General features: G+C 47.2%; 1 protein-coding gene across 1 annotated transcript in view; it reads right to left on the bottom strand.

Moving 5' to 3' along the window:
* Positions 1-8,533, bottom strand: part of PRKCH (protein kinase C eta) — a 187,121-nt gene extending 178,588 nt beyond the window's left edge. Inside the window, exon 1 of the mRNA XM_074998675.1 lies at positions 7,909-8,533. Within this exon, the coding sequence (XP_074854776.1) occupies positions 7,909-8,268 (360 nt within the window). The 5' untranslated portion in view covers positions 8,269-8,533. The remainder of the gene's footprint in view (positions 1-7,908) is intronic.
* Positions 8,534-20,577: the final 12,044 nt, after the last annotated feature.

Here is a 20,577-nt window from a genome sequence, read left to right as displayed (position 1 = left end):
TAATTAAGTTAAGGGGAGAGCTCTCTCCCCGTGGCATAGAAAACTATATGAGAGATCTTACAGCAGTGCAGCTGTATTAGTACAGATATACCACTGTAAGGCTAAATCTACACAACAGCCTAAATTCAAAATAAACCATACAATTTTGAGTGTAGTTCAAAACAGGCTATTTTGGCATTTGTCACTGTCTAAACAGCTCCGTCGAAAGGATGTGCTAATTCAAGACATCCCTTACTCCTCCTGCAACCAGGAGTATAAGGATGCCAAAATACTGTACTGCGCCCGTTATTTCAAAAACTGCTTCAAAATGACAGGTGCATGTCAGAGTAGCTATTTCAGGATACTTGTGGTATCCCAAAATAGCTCGGCCATGTAGACATAGCTAAGACCTCATACAGATGCAGCCTCAGTGACATCTGATTGTCTCCTATGCTACAAACAGAGGCACAAGGAAATAAGGCACCATGGGAGCTACATGCCAAATCCTTAAACAAATATCTGCAAAGCTCCATAAATGCTCAATGCAAGTCACAACATACCAGCATTCTTAGTACAACAATCAGCTTCATTCTCCACTGCCTTGCAGATGATGCAGCTGTATGCACCTGTGTAAAGCAAGCATAAAGTGCTGCCATTCAGGTTTGGCTAAGTTTTACACCCACTCAGCACCCAAAGGTACATGGTAGTGGAGTCAGACACGCCCACTTTATTCATATGCAAGGCATGTTGGCACTCAACAGGAGACATTAGACATGCCTCAAACAGGGAAATAAAAATGATCAGAAACAGAGAGCAGACACTCACTGTAAATCTTTCCTATCAATACACTTATGAATTTACAAGATGAATGTTGTACCTGCTTAATAATGAATGTGCATTTATAGAAATATTCAGGTTGTAATAAAATTGTTTAGTAGAAAGGCATTGACAACTCAACCCATCTGTAGAGTTATGAGACAGGAAATTCTAAAACAATGCTCCAAATATAAATTTCAACACAAACAACAAACCCAATATTCCATTCTGATACCTAGCACTGGGACAACTCAAATGCATAGTTACTCAAATATGTAAGAGTTTGGGGCCTTAATTGTTATGCATTAAGCAAAACATCATGCGTATGTTAACTGGCAAGGGCCAGCAGTAGTGACATACAACTTCCTATAGATGCCATTCTTTCCACATCTGGATACTTGCACATCCTAAATTGTCTCGCTCAATACAACCTGCAAGATTTACACTTTCACATCCCTTCTTACAGTTGTCATGAAATACTCGCCACTAATTTGCTGGCTGGATCAAGAAGGGCTATAACAACATTTTAGGACATCAGACCAAAAAAGAGTGCAAAAGATCTTAGGCCTTGTCTACCCACAACCGTCGTACAGTTTTTATGATCCTGGCATAATTAAAGCTATACAACCCCCTTTATAGTGAGGGCTGACTATACTGGTAGAGGAAACCATCGAGTTACGCAGGTGTTGCGTTTCTGCGTTTTCGTGCAAGTTGAGGGGAGAGAGAAACCAGGCTGAAGCCTGGATACCAGCTGGAGCTGGGAAACTGACCAGTCCAGCAGGGCTGGTCAGTTTCCTGGCTCCCAGAGAGTCAGGGAGCTGGGAATCAGGGGGCAGTCTGGTTCCCATCTCCCCACCGCTTGCTGCTTGTGGGATCTGGGAAACCGACCAGCTGGTCAGTTTCCTGAGTCCCACAAGCAGCGGGGAGCTGGGAACCAGGAACCAGGCAGCAGCCTGGCTCCAGGCTCCCCTCTGCTTGCAGAGAGGGGAACTGAACAGGACAGCAGCTTTGGTCAGTTTCCTGGGTCCAGCCAGCAGAGGGTAGCCAGGAACCAGGGGCAGCCTGGCTCCCAGCTCCCCTCCACTGCTTGGAGTCCAGAATCTAACCAGAGCCGCTACCCTGCTCGGTTTCCCAGCTCTGCAAGTGGAGGGGAGCCAGGCTGCTGCCTGGTTCCCAGCTCCCTGCCACTCTGGGGACCAGGAAACCACTCCTGTCAGGGACAGCAAGAGTCAGGCTAACCTGAGATACACACAATCAAGCTGTGGGTATCTCGAGGGTGTACTGTATAAAAGTGCTTATACCTCTATACCTTATGCCCACATCAGAAGGGGAATAAGCTATATTGGTACAATATAAACAACTTTTCTCACGTTAGCATAGAAAGGGAATATGGAAGACACCTGAAGAGGTCACCTAGTCCATTCCCCCCTGGTTCTGACACAATACAAAGTAGACTTGGACCTCCCCGACTGTTGTTTGTCCAGCCTGGTCTGATGGGGATTCCCCAAACTTCCCTGGGTAACCTATTCCACTGCTTACCTATCCTTCTAGCAAAATTTTCCTACTATCTAAACTAAATCCTCTTTTGCTGCAGAACCCATTATTTTCATCCTACCACCAATGAATAGAGAACAGTTGATCCCCATCCTCTTTAAAACATATCTGAAGATATTTTATTTAATAATTCTGCCATTGACCTACCTTCAACTATGTGCATGAGCAGGGGGGTGTTAGGCTGACCTAACTGCATTGCACAGGACATGACATTTTTCACAGCCCTCAGCAATTTAGCTAGACCAGACTAAGTTTTAATAGTGTACACTGGACCTGACATAGGACTGGTCTACACTTAAAACTTAGACAAACCTACCTATGCCACCCATGGCATGTCAAATTCACATGCACAAGAGATGTAGTTAAGGACTTGTTTTCATTTATCCAGAGATTGAAACCCCGCAGATCAATCTCTGGGGGTTTAACAAGTCTAATAAAGACCCACTAAATCAACTGCTGATATGCCCTCAACCAGGTTGCAAGGAGTAAAAGAAGTTAACAAGAGAGATTATTTTCATCAACCACCCACGTGGGGATGCCACAACTAAGGGATGCAGTCTCCAGCTACACATCTTGGGTCAACTTTCTCCGCTAGCACAGATCTGGCCTTAGACTGCCTGGGCCCTGGTATAGATACCCATAAGTTTTGGGAAGAATTCATTCGTCAACCTACCTACAACCTCTCAAATGGGCGGATTAACTACTGTGATGGAAAAATCCTTTCCATCACTGCAACAACTGTCTACACTAGAATGGTGTAGCTGCAGCACCATGTATGGATTTTGCACTGATCACTGTGGGTGTGCAGTGCATACATTGTATACAGAGGGCTCTAACTGTTCCCTCAAACACAAACTTTCCTGAAACTGGAAACAAAACTAAAAACCAATATTAACAAAAAGATTGACATGATAAGTGTGATTGTCTTATTCTTTCATCTCTCCATTGTGTGAAATTCAACAGGGCAGAAACCTCAACTTGGCTGGAGAACACTTAGCAGACTGTTGGAGCTGACAATAATAAACACAATGTGTAGCACCAATGTTGTATTTTTCTACAAACGCATAATCGTCTTGCTGGTATTTCAAGACAATGTTATTTCTCAGCCACTGTGAAGAACTGAGGCTACATTTACACTATGAAAAATTCATATTTCAATATCCTCACCTCCCCACAGGCTCCCCACAAAGTCAACTTATTACTGACAAACTCAATTGCCAAACACATACTGTTGCAACAGTGTATTGTGGGAAACTATACTACAGTTACCTCATCCCTGTAGCATTCTGGGTATTTTTGATGGAGCAGCATGGGAAAAAAAGACCCGCAAGTGGTTGTGGGTATGTGATGTCATCTTTCCACATTGCACTACCCTCATTTCCCTCCCATGGAAAGCACACAGATATTTTTCCAGGAGAAAGGAAAGAAAAGTAGGGCATCAACAAAGATTGCCAGATTAACTGAAATCTCTTGCTTCTGTAACTGAATTGCTTTTTATAACTGTAGCTGTAACTGAATTATCAAAGATTTTACAAAAAACAGCAGGTGTCTAAGTCTTCTCAACTGGCCCTCCAAGCACTGTAACCCCTCCCTTGATTACAGAAACATGATAATATAGGAACAATTCGAAGCCTGAAGAAAGAGTATAATAGTAAAGGTTTTGAAAAAAGTTTTTGTGAAGCATGGTTTTTGGCTTGCCAGTCCATTATACAGCTTCTGTGCCCTGGGATCACCCAGAAGTCTGTGTTCTTTCAACTGGCCCTCCACCCACTCTTCCCTGTGTTAAGGGGGCCAAAGGCTGAAGAGAGAGGATAGAAAAGTTTAGGAAAAAGATTTTGGCTTCCCACTACACTACAGCTGTCCAAAAAGTGATGGGGCTGAAATCTCTTGCTTCTAAAATGGAAATATCAAAGATTTTACAAAAATCAGCAGGTGTCTGCAATGGGCTTAAAGTGCAGCAAGTTGCCTGTGTCTCCTCAACTGGTCCTCCAGCCACTCCTCCCTGGTTAAGGGGACAAAAGCTTGAAGAAAGAGGCTAGAAAAGGTTAGGAAAAAGAGTTTGGGCTTCCCACTTTACTACACTGAATTGTCCAACACAGGGGAAGGGGCTCACCAAATTTCAACAAGTAGTGGTAGTCAGGTTGGGGGATCAGTCCCGACTGTTATGGTGCCAGACACCCTCATCGCATGGCGGGGATTGGGCAGATCGGAGGATGAAGAGCCAGTTGACATGCTCGCCAAAAATCTTTTTGGGAAGAGGTAATATGGGGTCCATGGCGAGTTGCAATGGTCCCCCTAGGTTGCAGAAAGGCCCCAAATATCTTAGCCGCCGGGGCACACTTCCCCCGGTGGCAGCAAGCTCCCAAAGATCTTTCCTGCCCTTGGAGCCCTCATCGTGCACATGCCAGCACACAGTGCTGCCTGGCAGCAGAAACAGCAGGCACGTCCTTTTATTGGTTTGGGGGCTAGCCACGTGATGTGGTTGATTGTGGGAAAAACCCTGCCTGCATGATGCCTGTAAACTGCAGAAAAGAAGTTTCTTGGCCTTTCAGGCAAGTATGACCCTCCCAACAGCCTAGCTACCATGTGGTGTGGAGAGGCAGGGGCTGGAGCCAGAGCGGAAAAAACCCCAAGTGCTCAGCTTGCAGAGGTAGAGACAGAACCATGAACTCTCTGTTGGGGCTGTTTTTAATGGGTAGATGTGTTCACAGCACTAATAACACATCAAAAATGAAGTTTCTCAGCCTCTCATACAAGCATGACTCCACAACCCCGGGATTCCTGGTGCTGAATTCAAATTCTAAGGCTTCCTGTTGCCTAATTCCTGTGCATCTCTGTGCACCTGGAGAGCAGCAGAGATGGAGGCAGCCAGAACGGAAGACTGTGGGGCACTGTAGAATACATATGGGACAACTCTGCAAGCTAAGGAATTTAATTCAAATATATGGTGCTTCCACACCAGCCTTTATTCAAACTTTTAAATTCAAACTTGATGCTACACCCACCCGCTTTTGACAATGTTATGATATCGGTATTTTGCTCTCTAAAATCGAGCTAATGGTATTTACAGAGAAGACAGTGATGTTTTAAAATCAAGATAACTGCCTTAAATTTGATTTATCATGGAGTGTAGACTTAGCCTCAGAAAGGAAAGGAATGGCTTTTTCTCTTGTGATGAGCGCTCAATAGCTATTTCTCCTTTCCCCATGTATCGTCAGTTTTATTTGAGCACGGAAGTGATTTGACTACGCTCACTAAACTGTCTGGTCTCAGCAAGTTATTAATAATAATTCCTCCTAGGAATATCCTAACTCGTCTGCAATCTGTCTACCTGGACTGTTGTATATTCTCATTTAGCATAACTGTAAATTATTGCTACATAGACATGCTTCCCTTCCCCATATTCTAGTTCTGGAAACGAAACAGGCAATTCTTTAACTGTCATACGTAAGATGCAGGAAGTAATTATAATGCACTTAAGAAAGATGGGAATAAACTGGAAAGATTTCAGAGAAAAGCAATCAAAATAATAAAAGGTTAAGAAAGCCTGACCTCTGAATGAAAGTTGAAAGTATAAGGCATGTTAAGTCTGGAAAAGACTATGTGGGGGATAAAAGGATCTGATAGTCTTCAAATACCCTGTACCGTGAAGCCACTGACCGCTACGCCTACCTACATGCCTCCAGCTTCCATCCCAGACACACCACACAATCCATTGTCTACAGCCAAGCACTAAGATATAACCGCATTTGCTCCAACCCCTCTGACAGAGACAAATACCTACAGGATCTCTACCAAGCATTCTTTACCAATACCCACCTCAGGAAGTAAAAAAACAGATCAACAGAGCCAGACGTGTGCCACGAAGCCTCTTACTACAGGACAAGCCCAAGAGAGAAACCAACAGAACACCACTAGCCATCACCTACAGTCCTCAGCTAAAACCTCTACAGAGCATCATCAGGGATTTACAACCCATCCTGGACAATGATCCCCCACTTTGACAGGCCTTGGGAGGCAGACCAGTCCTTGCCCACAGATAGCCTGCCAGCCTGAAGCAAATCCTAACCAGCAACTATACACCGCACCACAGTCACTCTAACTCAGGGACCCATCCATGAAACAAACCTCGTTGCCAGATCTGCCCACATATCTACACCAGCAACACCATTACAGGACCTAACCAGATCAGCCACACCATCGTGGGTTCATTCAGCTGCACATCTACCAATATAATTTACGCCATCATGTGCCAGCAATGCCCCTCTGCTATATACATCGGACAAACTGGACAGTCTCTACGTAAAAGAATAAACACACACAAATCAGATATCAGAAATGGCAATATACAAAAACCCGTAGGAGAGCACTTCAATCTCCCAGGCCACACAGTAGCAGACTTAAAAGTAGCTATCCTACAGCAAAGAAATTTCAGGACCAGACTCCAAAGAGAAATTTCTGAGCTACAATTCATCTGCAAATTTGACGCCCTCAACTCAAATGGAATGGAAATCTATCAACCTCACAAGGAAGCTTGCAAATACATTAATGACTCTCATAAAGGGTACAGTAATTAATTATTTTCCTTGTCCACCAAGGGTAGGACAAGAAGCGATCAGCTTCAGCAGCAGTAAGAGAAATTTAAGACGGACAGTTAAGAAAAACTTGTTAACTCTAAGCGTAGTCATAAATACTTGAGCAACCAAGGAAGGTTGCTGAATCCCTGTCACTGAATTTCCTTCAGTGAAGATTTTTAAAAACAAGCTATACAGACACCTATAAGGAAAGATTTAGGTATACTTAATCCAGCCTCAACACAGAGGGATACCCTGGGTACCTTCTCTGGTCCCTGGAAGCCCTATATGTCTATGATTTTGTACATCATCGGGTCCCTCATTAGGGTTGAAATATGAACTATAGCTCTAAGGGGAAAAACAAATCACACAGACTTGGCAAGCTGGGGAACAACCTGCCAATACTGATGTTTGGCTTATGCATTTATACATACAAATGTCTCATGCATTGCCAAGTTCATCCCTGTAATGCCTTTAAATTCAGGTGCGAATTTGGCCCAAAATGCATGTGCCTTTGCACAGGCATACAGATGTGTGCGTGCATAAGTTTGTAAGGAAACGTGTCCTTCCTTATGTGTATGTTTGCAATTATCTGCAAGCATACACACCTACACACTCTCATAATGTGCATATGCGTAACCCACTAGTGGGTGTGCATTACTCACATATTCGCAAAGAATAAAAATTTTCTACAGACCCTTGTTGGGGAGCTTGGGCTCTTGAGTGGAAGTTTTGCTCTGGAGGTCCCCAATTCTATCTCCAGTACGCTAGCCAACATGGTGCCTGTCACAGGTGCATCTTGGTGCACCTGCATGCAAGATGCACGTACCAGTGTGAATACAAGGAGGCATATGAGCACAAAGATGAGGATGCATAGACAGCTGTACAAGGGACTGCATGCCCACAGACTTGTGAACGTACATGCCAGTAGCTATGAGCACACACTGGTGGGCTGCCCACATCCCATGGAAAACCAGCTACTCACCCAGCCTTCGAAGCTGTCAGTGTTGCCCATGGTGTGTAAAAGGTCGTGGAAGTGCAGGGTGCAGTTGGCCACGAAGTCATCGTAGCCTATGGGGGTGTCATGGAAGACGGCCAGCTCCAACAGGCCGCCATCGGTGACCGGGGTGCAGAACTCCTCGTTGTAGGTGGGCTTGTTGGTCTTCTGCTTGATGCTGGTCTGCCCCACCCGCACCTGGTCCACGCTCACCGCCACGTAGGGGTCCAGCAGCTGGTAGCCCTTCTTGAAGAGCGAGTGCCTCACGGACCAGCGGGTGGGCTGCAGGTCCACAGCCTCGCCGATCCGCACCTTCATGTACCCGTTGAACTTCATGGTTGAGGACATGGCTAGCCGGCTGGATGGCCCAAGGGCGAGGCGCTAACTGCAGAGGGGCTGAGCTCAGCACCTCCGGGGGAGGGGGGGGACCAGCAACTGCACTTCCCCCTCAGAGGGGCAGGCAGCCCCCGCTCCCCCGTGCCTGAGCCATGCCCCGGACCTGCCCCGCCCCCGCTCGCCAGTCCCCGGGCACCGCAGCGAGCCCGCCTGGCTTCGCCTCCCGCGGGGCGAGCTGCCGCGCAACCGCAGCGGGCCCCGCCGCTGGCGCTCCCGGGCCCGGACGCTCCGCAGCAGGAAAAAGCCGCCGCCGCCGCCCCTCAGCCGGCGCGGGAGTTCGGTCGCAGCCGAGCGCGCCTGAGCCTGGGAGAGCTCATCGCCCGCCCCGTCCGAGGCAGGAAGCACCTGAAGCATGTGTGACAGCAGGGGGAGGAGCCGCAGAGCGGCCCGGCTGGGCGGGACGTGGGGGCAGGTCCCGCTCCCGCCGCAGCGCCTGGGAAAGCCGCGTCCCTGCGCCCGGGGCGGGGCTCTGGGGCTGTCTGGTCGGAGCCCGCCCGCGACAGGGGGGAAGGGGCACCTTGCGCGGCAGCGACCGCCTCCCGCCCGCCGCGGGCGCATGTGGCGAGCCGCGGACCGGAGCATGGCCTACCAGGAAAGGCCAGGCGGGGCCCCCGGCAGCCAAACGCTCACTGTGCCCCGCCAGGGTACAGCCACACTGCACCTACACCCTCACTGTGCCCTGCCAGGGTACAGCCACACTACACCCAAACGCTCACTGTGCCCCGCCAGGGTACAGCCACACTACACCCAAACCCTCACTGTGCCCTGCCGGGTGTGCCCACACTACACCCTCACTGTGCCCTGCCAGGTGCAGCCACACTGCACCTACACCCTCACGTTGCCCTGCCAGGGTACAGCCATACTACACCCAAACGCTCACTGTGCCCTGCCAGGTACAGCCATACTACACCCAAACCCTCACTGTGCTCTGCCGGGTACAGCCCACACTACACCCAAACCCTCACTCTGCCCTCCAGGGTACAGCCCACACTACACCCAAACCCTCACTGTGCTCTGCCAGGTACAGCCCACACTACACCCAAACCCTCACTCTGCCCTGCTGGCTATGGCCACGCTACACCCAAACCCTCACTCTGCCCTGCTGGCTATGGCCACGCTACACCCAAACCCTCACTCTGCCCTGTCAGGGTACAGCCACACTACACCTACACCCTCACTGTGCCCTGCCAGGGTGCAGCCATGCTCCACTCAAACCCTCACTCCGCCCTGCTGGGGTACAGCCACACCACCTGCACCCTCACTGTGCCCTGCTGGATATGGCCACACTTCACCTAACCCCTCACTCTGCCCTGCCGGGGTACAGCCACACTACAGCCAAACCCTCACTGTGCCCTGCTGGGGTATGGCCCCCCGCCAGCAGCGAAACCCTCACTGTGCCCTGACAGGTATGCCTACACAACAGCCAATCCCCTGATCTGCCCTGCTGGGGTCTGTCCACCCGGCAGCCGAACCCTCACTGTGCCCTGCTGGGTATGTCCACACTACAGCCAATCCCTGCTCACTGTGCCCTGGTGGTGTATGGCCATGCTGCAGCTAAACACTGCTGCTCTTCCCTCCCAGGTACATTCACACTGCAGCTAAACACTTGCTCTGCTTCCCAGGTATGCCTACACTGCAGCTAAACCCTCAGGCTCGTTTTTTTCCGCTTTTCTGGTGAGAGGGGCTTTTCCAAAATTTGGACTGTCTACATGGTGCTAAATTTTGGAAAAACCTTGTCTGTTGGACCACCCCTTCTTCCCCGTCAAACAAAGTTTACAGGGATGATGACAGAATGCATCTGCTTTTCCAAAAGTGTTGTCAGATGCAGCAGACCTTTTCCAAGAGACGTCCAGTATCCTGGAAAAGGGCTGGAGTCTAGGCCTAGCCTCACTGCATCCTGCTGGGTACCTCCCCACTGTAGCCAACTCCCTCTGTGCCCTCCAAGGTATGTCCACATTGTAGCCAAACCCCTGCTCTGCCCTCCCAGGTACCTCCACACTGCAGTCAAAGCCCTGTTCTGCCCTGCCAGGGTACATCCAAACTGCAGCCAAGCCCCAACTCTGCTCTGCTGGGTACATCTACATTGAAGTCAAACCCCTGCTCTGCCCTGCCCAGGGGACATTCACGCTGTAGCCAAACATCTGCTCTACCTTCCTGGCATATATCCAAACTGCATCCAAACCCTCACTGTGCTCTGCCAGGCACATCTATACTGTAGCCAAACCCCAGCTCTGCATTGCCAGGTACAGCTGCACTGCCACTAAACCTTCTCTCTACTCTGCTGGGTACATCCATACTGCAGCCAAACCCTTGCTGTGCTCTCCTGGGTACATCCACACTGGCTCTAACCCCTCACTGTTCCTGGTTGGGTACATCTGGACTGCAGTCAACCTCCACCTACTCTGTCCTTCTGTGGAATGTCTACACTTTAGCCAAACCCCTGCTCTAACCTGTTGGGGGTGCAGCTACACTGCAACTAAATTCTTCTCTGCCATCTTGGCTACGGCTACACTAATGAGTTTTGTGGACAAAAACTGGTGGAACATCCACATACAAAATGCATTTTGTCAACAGTATGTTGAAAAAAGTCAGTCCTTCCTCCAACAACTTTCTGCCTCTCTCTGATGAGGAAGAATGCCTTTTGCTGGCAGGGTCAGTCTACAGAAAAGCCGTGTGGACAATCCAAAGTCCTTCTCTCAACGGACAGGCTCTCCAGGACAGTGGGCAGCCCTGCTGCTGTGCTCCCAGATGCCTGTTTTGTCGAGAGAGTGGCTGGGCAGTCTGGCCGCTCTGTCAAACGTGCGGTGCGTTCTTCCAATTGGCGTCTGTGTGTGGCTGCACTCTGGTGACAGAAGTATTGTGAGGAAAGCTCTTCCAAAGGGATTTCTGTCAACAGATCGCTGTAGTGTAACATAGGCCCATTGATTTAAAAAAAAAAAAAAAAAAAAAAGAAAAAGCCCCTCTACTGAGGGGAGGTAGCTTCATCACCAGTACCACAGTCTATATTGGTGCTGTTCAGCATTAAAACTTTGATCACTCCAAGGGTGTTTTTTCATGCCCATTAACAACTAAAGTTTTAGTACTGAAAGTGGCAGTATAGACACACAGGTTTATTAAATTGCAGTGGAGATGTTCCAGCTCATGCTAGGCCTAGATTCTGAGACCCCCTGAGGCAGGAGGTCCCAGAACTGATGCTCCAGCCCAACCCAAATGTCTAAGCTGCAGTTTCAGAGCCCTTCAGTTCAAATTCGAGTCAGCTGACATGTGCCAGCCACAGGTGTTTGATTTCAGTGTAGCCACATCCCAACAGCCCATACCAGGACACAGATGGGACAGAGGAGTCATGTGCCAGTGGCGAACCACTCTCTTTGAATGTTGAACCAGGGGAATAAGTTATTTATATTAAAATAAAGAGAACTGTATTCATTCCGGACCCAAGTCATTGCTATCTCTAATGAGAAGTTCCCCATCCGGAGCCTTGGTTTTGTGGGGTGTACTTGACAGTAAGATTGTTTAATTTGGTCAGCAATAAAGGGCTATGATGGTTTCTTAATTTCCATATGGAAGTGTGTGCACTTGCTAATGCAATATCTTGCATTACAGTGCCTTGTATCTTGAAAACTCCCATGAACCTTACAATTTACAGAACCCTGCTATTTCTCATGTTGCTATTCTGCAAAGCAGTTTCACATTGTCTCATGTTATCTCAAGAAGCACCAAACAGCAGGTTGCAGCAGGAGGGATTTCTATAATGTATGCAACAATAGACATTAATGCAAAAAGTCAGGAATTGCAACAGTTAAATCTTCCAGCCGTAACACTTCATTAGCCTTTGCGAAGCTTTGCATTTCATGTGCTTTATTTCATTTATTTTAAAACAGAAATAATCATATTAAAGCTACATGTTTAACCAAAAAAAAAGGAATAGAAAATATACATTTTTTTGAAGACTGAAAGTTTGCATTGCCTGCATTTTGTGATTGTGATACAATGTATCGTTAACAGGGACTTTGGCATTTAGGCCATGTCTCTACTAGAAAGTTTTATGGTAAAACACCTTTCCACATACTCAGAGTTCACATTTAGCTGGTTTTGCCCATGCACCAGGTCCTCTTAGAATGCGTCTACTCAACAACTAGACAATTGCAGGGAGCGTTTGGGCTGTGGGAATGTTTCACTGCAGGGTAAACTTCCTGGCTTGGGCTGGAGCCCAAGTGCTGGGACCCTCCCACCTTGCAAGCTCCTAGAGCCAGGCTCCAGCCTGGGTCTGGACATGTGCACAGTCCCTTAGGCTGAGCCCCATAAGCCTGAGTCAGTCAGCATAAGCCAGCCAGGGATGTCCAGTTTCTGTGTAGATATAACTTTCAATGACAGCACTGGTAGGCATACGAGTGTGCCCACTGCCATCTTGAGGCACTTTACCTTCTAGGTAGTTTTTTCAGTGTATTGTGAGGGACACCAGCACTTCTCTTAGGGCACTGTGGTAGTTGATGACCAAGTTCCCACAATTCCCTTTGTTCCATAATTTGCTGTTTCTCACAGCTGTTTTCAGTCTCTACACCATCTTGCAGTCAGATGTATGGACGATAAATAGATCAGTGGCACTCTCTTGTGTTTTAGAGACAACAGTGATAATTGCAGAGCTACAACTACCACCTCTGTGGCCAGGGAAACAGCCTGGAAAACAGGAAAACTGAGGTACGGAGGATGTGGACAGTGCATAAGACTTGTCAGGTACTGCAGGCATTCACTGACCAGCTGCACACAGTGCAGCAGCATTTCTGGGCCCATGGAAGAGTAGTGAGTGATGGAATCTGATGATCATGAGCATGACACCAATCTAGAACAAAGAGAAGTCAGATTGTTGTTGGAAAAATGTATGGTTGGAGCAGGTATCATACAAATGTGCAAGGCCATTAAGTCTGTTCAGCTGCACAGGATTTTCATGCTGGACAATATGCAGGAAATAAAACCTGAATTCAATTGCTTGACTTCCCTAACTGGGGTGGGGCAATAGGTCAGATGTATATCCTAAGTCTAGGCCCCTGCACCTGGCTCATGACATTAAGCATAAAAGGAACCGTTGTGATCAACTAGTTTGAGTTCTTGCACATTCCAGGCCACAGAATGTCACCCACCCACTCCTGCAAAAAAACCCTAACTTCTGGCTGAGTTACTGAAGTCCTCAAATCACTGGTGAAAGACTTCAAGCTGCAAAGAATCAACCCTCTACACTAGTTTAAATCTACAAGTGACCTGTGTCCCGTGCTTCGAATAAAGGCCCAAGACCCCCAGGATCTCTGCCAGCCTGACCCAGGGGAAACAGTGGTGAATCATTCACTGAACTGACAGGACCCATGACTGGGGTCCCTGGAAAAATGAGCACCCTGCCTCCAGCAGAAATCTGTCGCAGGGCAGCAAAAGCCTGAAGCCCTGGCAGAAGCACCAGGCAAACAGTTGGGGAAGTCCCCACACCCTGATCACACTCCACAGCAAAAGTGCTGGGCAGGCAATGTAGGTCGGAGAAGCCACAACACCAGAACCCTGATCCCCTACACAAGCACAGGGCAGCAGAGAAACCCCAGCAGCCAGACCCCACTGCAGCCCAGGGATTAGACGTGCTCTCATTCCCTGCTGTGGCCTCAGGGCTTATGGGAGCACTATCTCCCCACTGTGTTCCTGAGGCAGTGTTGGCAGGACAGAGCTTCTTTTGTTTTGGAGCCACAGTGAGTTGTCGGGGTTAGAAAGAAGCAAACAGGTTGAGAGCAGCGTGGAGTGGAATGGTGCAGGACCTCGGGTGGAAGCAGGGTGGGGCTGCAGGAAAAGGGGCAGAACACAGTGGGTCCATGGTTGAGGCCTCAGGAAGAAGGGAAGGAACTGCAGATGGAAGGGGTGGCCAGGGTCCCCACAACATGCTTTGACTTAGTGCCCCAAGGAACCTTAATCCACATCTGTGGGGAAAATTCCTTTCTGGCCCCAAATATAGCAATCAGTTAGACCAGTAGTTTTCAACATTGTTTCATTTGTGGGCCTGTAAAAACTTTTGAATGGCAGGGCAGGTCCCTTAGGAATCTCAGCCTGTGATCCACAGACCCTTACCATAGAAGTTGTAGACTGCAAACTGTCTGAACAGAATTTACTAAGACACATTACACATGGCATTTGACACAGTCTGAGGGCTCGTCTATAAGGTTGACGTGCTGGTGGTCAATTTTCCAGGGTTCAGTTTTGCCTATGGCTACTCTATATCGAATGCTCGGTACACTGCCGTTGAACCCAGTACTCCTTGTAGTCGCAAGGAGTAAGAGAAGTCAATAGGAGAGTTTCTCCCATCAACCTCCCACTGTGGGAATGGTGCAGAAAACTGACACAAGTTGTACTGGACTCCAGCCATGCAGTTCATGTAGAAGGAATTATGTATCTAACATTGATTTTCTCCCCTAGTGCAGACCTGGCCTAAGAAAGGGTGCTAAACTGTGGGCTTCAAAGATAACAACAAAATCTCTGAGTTTTTGTTGGTGGGGGCTAAATCCACCAGCCAGACATGTGGGATAAAATTCTCTGCAGTAACTCAGAGTCCTGCCCATCTATTGTCTCATCACCAGCTATTGGAGTCTCATTATACCAGCCCCTCTGTGACCTTATCAAGCCAGTCAGTTTTTTACCTCCAACCGCTCACCTTTGAAAGCTGTTCCAGAACTTCATTCCTCTGCTAGTTAAAAACCAGGGCATATTAGCAAAAAAGGGTACTTCATGATTATGCAAGGTTTAGTGGATCTCCAAGGACATAAAACTGACATTAACATTGGGTGGTCAGGTAAGGTGCATGATATATAAAAAGAGAAATAAGAACAACCCAGGAAATTTCAGACCAGTCAGTTTAACTTCTGTGCTAGGAAAGATAATGAAGGAAGTAATCAGGGAATTCATCTGCAAGAAAATAAGGTGATGGGTAACAGCCAGCATGGATTTCTAAAGAACAAATCATGCCAAACCAATCTGAAAGCTTTCTTTCATAGGATAACAAGTCTTGTGGATAAGGGAGAAGTAGTGAAGGTGGTATAGATAATCTTTAGAAAGGCATTTGATATGGTGTCACATGATCTTATCAATAAACTAGGCAAATACAACTTAGATGGGGCTACTATAAGGTGGGTGCATAACTGGCTAGATAGCCGTTCTCAGAGAGCAGTTATTAATTGTTCACAGTTATGCTGGAAGGTCATAACTAGTGGGGTTCCACAGGAGTCTGTTTTGGGATTGGTTCTGTTCAGTATCTTCAGCAACAATTTAGCATAGAGAGTACGCTTATTAAGTTTGCAGATGACACCGAGGTAGGAGAGATTGCAACTGCTCTGGAGGATAGGGTCATAGTTCAAAATGATCTGGACAAACTAGAAAAATGGTTTGAGATAAATAGGATGAAATGTAATAAGGACAAATGCAAAGAACTCCTCTTAGGAAGGAACAATCAGTTTCAAACATACAGAAAGGAAAGTGACTGTCTAGGAAGCAGTACTGCTGGAAGGGATCTAGGGGTCATAGTGGACCACAAGCTAAATATGAATCTACAGTGTAACACTGTTGCAAAAAAAGCAAACGTGATTCTGGGGTGCAGGAGTGTTGTGAGCAAGACATGAGAAGTCATTCTTCTGTTCCACACTGTGCTGATTAAGCCTCAATTGGAGTATTGTGTACTGTTTTAGGCACATTTCAAGAAAGATGTTGAGAAATTGGAGAAGGTCCAGAGAAGAGCAACAAGAATGATTAAAGGTCTAGAGAATATGAGTTATGAGAGAGGACTGAAATAATTGGGCTTGTTTAGTTGAGAAAAGAGAAGGCTGAGGGGGGACATGATAGTTTACATACCCCCATAAGATACCCATAAGAGTGTCACAAGGAGGAGGAAGGGAAAATTGTTCTTCTTGGCCAGTGAGGATAGGGCAAGACACAGTGAGCTTACACTGCAGCAAGGAGGTTTAGGTTGGATGTGAGGAAAATCTTCCTAACTGTCAGGGTGGTTAAACTCTGGAATAATTTACCTAGAGAGGCTGTGGAATCTTCTTCGCTGGAGATATTTAAGAACAGGTTAGACAGACATCTATCAGGGATGATCTATTCTAGACAATGCTTGGTTTTGCTGTGAGAGCAAGGGACTGGATTCAATAACCTCTTGAGGTCCCTTTCAGTTTTAATGTTCTATGATGCTCATACCTTTAGGAATATGGGACTGAGGTGTGCCCTCTGCTCTACTCACCATGCTGGCCTAACGGAATGAAATTCAAATTTTCCAAATTTGGTTTCCTGCACACCTAAACAACAGCAGAGCTGAAAGTGGTGGCCAGAGTGGTCACATTGGGGCACTGTGGGACACCTCTAGGAGGTCAAGAACATCGAATTTCACAACATTCCATCCGTACTACTCTGAAATCAACCATGCAAGATCCATTTTGGAATTACACCTTATGAAAAGCAGGAGTACAACAGTTAGCCTAAGGAGCCCTTACAATCAGTGGAAAGCACCCTGTTATTGTGGTCTGATTGCTTAAAAAATTGACCTAAGTCAACTAAGTTTGACCTAACCTCCTAGTGTAGACCACACTTGGATGCTGGATGGTACTTCCATGAATGCAGGGGCTAGACTTGATGATCTCTCGAGATTCCATCCAGTTCTGTGATTCAGTCTCCAACAGAAGCCAGCAGCTGGTGATTAAGGGGAACGGTTCAAAGTCCTGCAGTAGCAGATGTGAGAGAATCTGCCCTCATGAAGGTTTCATGCTGGTCACTGGTAGAGATTGATTTATACCAAAAGTTTTTAATTCCTTCAAAAATTTGTGCTAGCATTAACTATAATCCTTCTGTATATTCTTCTTATCCATACAAACATCGAATCCTTTTTTGACTCTTGCTGCATCCTTGATCTCAGTGACTTCTGTAGCAGAAAATTTCAGTCTGTTTATATATTGTATAAAAAAAATCCCTTGGTCTATTTTGAATTTGTCACCATTTAAATTTACTGACTGTCCTCTTCTTCCTATTTTATGAGATGGCAGAACAGAAGCTCCTGATCTACCTTCTCTGGAGCATTCATTATTTTAAAAACTGTTCTCCCTCTTCTTGTTAGTCATGACTGTCCATAGGCATCACACATGAAACATAGTGTTAATTTTCAAAGGCCTTTCAGATGCTGTAATGGTAAACAGAGGACTTTTAAGTTCCTTGAAAAGGAACTAGTTTGGGCTTTTAGAATGTACAAGGTCCAGCTGAAATGTCTGATTTGCAACTAGGTTTCTTGAAAAAGAGTGTGGTTTTTTTTTCCTTTATGGGACTTAAAATCTCTGCAGGCTATCCTAGCTGAGCAGCTAATCTCAGGATGACCTATTTAAAAGTGTATAATATCAGCTGAAACGTTGAGGAACACACAAAGGTTTATGCTTCTGCAGAAAATCCATATTCTGAAACCCAGTTTTGCAAGATAGTAACTGCTACAGAAGACTACCAAGGACTAGGAATAAAATGAGTTCAGAGTGTCTAGACCAAGCCACTTTTGTAATGATTAGATAAAATTTGAATTAAAATAAGAATGTCTGACATCACAAAGCTGCTAATAATGCACTAGAGATTTGTTTATCTACCTCATTGTTGGTTTTCTAGTTGGAAAGAGAGTGTGTGAATTTCATTAGAAGTAACGGTTATATTAAATTATATTAAAAGGAATATTTAAAAAGGGCTCTAGAGGTGACCCTGGCAATTACAGACTGGTAAATTTAACATCAGTTGCAGGCAAATTAGTTGAAACAATAGTAAAGAATAAAATTGTCAGGCACATAGAAGAACATAATTTGATTGGCAAAAGTCAGCATGGCTTTTGCAGAGGGAAATCACGTCTTTCCAAACCGTTAGAGTTCTTTGAAGGGGTTAACAAACATGCAGACAGGAGAGATCCAGTGGATATAGTATACTTAGATTTCCAGAAAGCCTTTGACAAGGTACCTCATCAAAGGTTCTTACGTAAACTAAGTTGTCGTGGGATAAGAGGGAAGGTCCTTTCATGGACTGAGAACGCGTTAAAAGACAGGAAACAGAGGGTAGGCATAAATGGTAAATTTTCCAAATGGAGAGGGGTAACTAGTGGTGTCCCCTAAGGGTCAGTCCTAGGACCAAACCTGTTCAATTTATTCATAAATGATCTAGAGAAGGGGGGTGAGCAATGAGGTGGCAAAGTTTGCAGATGACCCTAAACTGTTCAAGATAGTCAAGACAAAGGCAGACTATGAAGAACTTCAAAAAGATCTCATCAAACTGAGTGATTGGGCAACAAAATGGCAAATGAAATTTAATGTGGATAAGTGTAAGGTAATGCACGTTGGAAAAAATAACCCCAACTATACTTACAATATGATGGGGGCTAATTTAGCTATAACTAATCAGAAAAGAGATCTTGGAGTTATCGTGGATAGTTCCTTTGAAAACATCCATGCAGTGTGCAGCGACAGTCAAAAATGCAAATAGGATGTTAGGTATTATTAAAAAAGCGATAGAAAATAAGACAAGGAGTATCTTGCTGCCCCTGTATAGATCTATGGTATGCCCACATCTCGAATACTGTGTACAGATGTGGTCTCCTCACCTAAAAAAAGATATCCTGGCACTGGAAAAGGTTCAGAAAAGGGCAACTAAAATGATTAAGGGCTTGGAATAGGTCCCGTATGAGGAAAGGCTAAAAAGATTGGGACTTTTCAGTTTAGGAAAGAGGGGACTGAGGGGGGACATGATAGAGGTATATAAAATTATGACAGGTGTGGAGACAGTGAATAAAGAGAAGTTATTTACTTGTGCCCATAATACAAGAGCTAGAGGACACCAAGGCTGTGTCTACACGGGAGCCCAGCATCGAAAGAGCAAAATCAAAATTCAGAAATTGATGTACTGCCTTTCGAAAGACCAGAACCACACAGCAAAGGTGGATTGCAGTTCCGACCCACTCTTTCAAAGACCCCTGTTCCATTATTTTGAAAGAGAGCATCCACATGTGTATGAGCGCTCTTTCGAAAGAAGGGAGGTGGAGATGCCACAGACAGGGTCGCATGGCTGCCAAGTCCTTCCGGGGCCCGCAGCCAGCTGCTGCTTTAAAGGGGTCCCCCTTCAGTCCCCCCACCCTGCAGTAGCCGAGGCCTGCCAAGCTGCCAGGAGCAACGCAGGATGGCAGCGCAACAGCACCATGGCCAACAACACCCTGCTCCTGGCACTGGATGCAGACAGCGTGGGCGTTGTTGCCCATGTTGTCTGCATGGTTGCCGCAGCTGCTCCCCTCCTCCTTGGGAGACAGAACAGCCCCCTGAGGACACAGAGTGCACCCAGCCTGCACCCCACCCCCTTGCACCCCAGCGCCTGTGGAGCCACCCCAGCAGCCTGGACTGGTGGGAGTAACTGGTTCTGGGGCAATGGGATGATGCCACCTGGCTCTGGAACTTTCACATGAGCCGGGACACTTTCCAGGAGCTGTGTCACTGGCTGGCATCTGCAGGACACTGCCATGCAGCCTGTACTCCCCCTTGAGAAGCGAGTCGCAATTGCGGTATGGAAACTGGCCACCCCAGACTCCCACCACTCAGTGGGCCACCAGTTTGGGGTGGGCAAGGCCACTGTCGGAGTGGTGCTCATGGAGGTTAGCCGGGCCCAGGGCACACTCCCACCACGGGAAGGGGGCCCATGGGCACAGGGACCCCTTGGGGGTCATCGGCCGGGCAGGGCTGGGAGCCGGGGGGGGGTGTCACTGGCTGGGGGTGGGGAGGGAGAGGGTCGCCAGCTGGGAACACACTGTCACACCCTCATGAGAGCACATGGCCTCCCTCCCTGCAGGTTGTCCGTGCCCTGAGCACCATGCTCCTGCACTGGGTCATCTGCATTAGGGACCTGGACGCCATCATCGAGGATTTCTCCTCGTTGGGGTTCCCAAACTGCTTTGGTGCCCTGGACTGGATGTACATCCCCATCTGCGCCCCACCACACAGTGCCAGCCACTATATCAACCGGAAGGGCTACCACTCAGTGGTCCTCCAGGCCCTGGTGGACCACAAAGGCTAGGTCATGGACATCTACGTGGGCTGGTCAGGGTGAACCCACGATGCCAGGGTCTTCCACAATTCCGGCCTGTGCCAGCATATGGAGGCTGGCACCTTCATCCTTCAGCGGGAAATGCCAGCTGGGAACACCACCATTTTACTATGCATAGTTGCGGATGCAGCATACCCCCTACTG

The sequence above is a fragment of the Carettochelys insculpta genome, chromosome 6 (assembly GCF_033958435.1).
Source record: "Carettochelys insculpta isolate YL-2023 chromosome 6, ASM3395843v1, whole genome shotgun sequence".
Lineage (NCBI taxonomy): Eukaryota > Metazoa > Chordata > Testudines > Carettochelyidae > Carettochelys > Carettochelys insculpta.
This window is presented reverse-complemented; position numbering and strand designations above follow the sequence as displayed.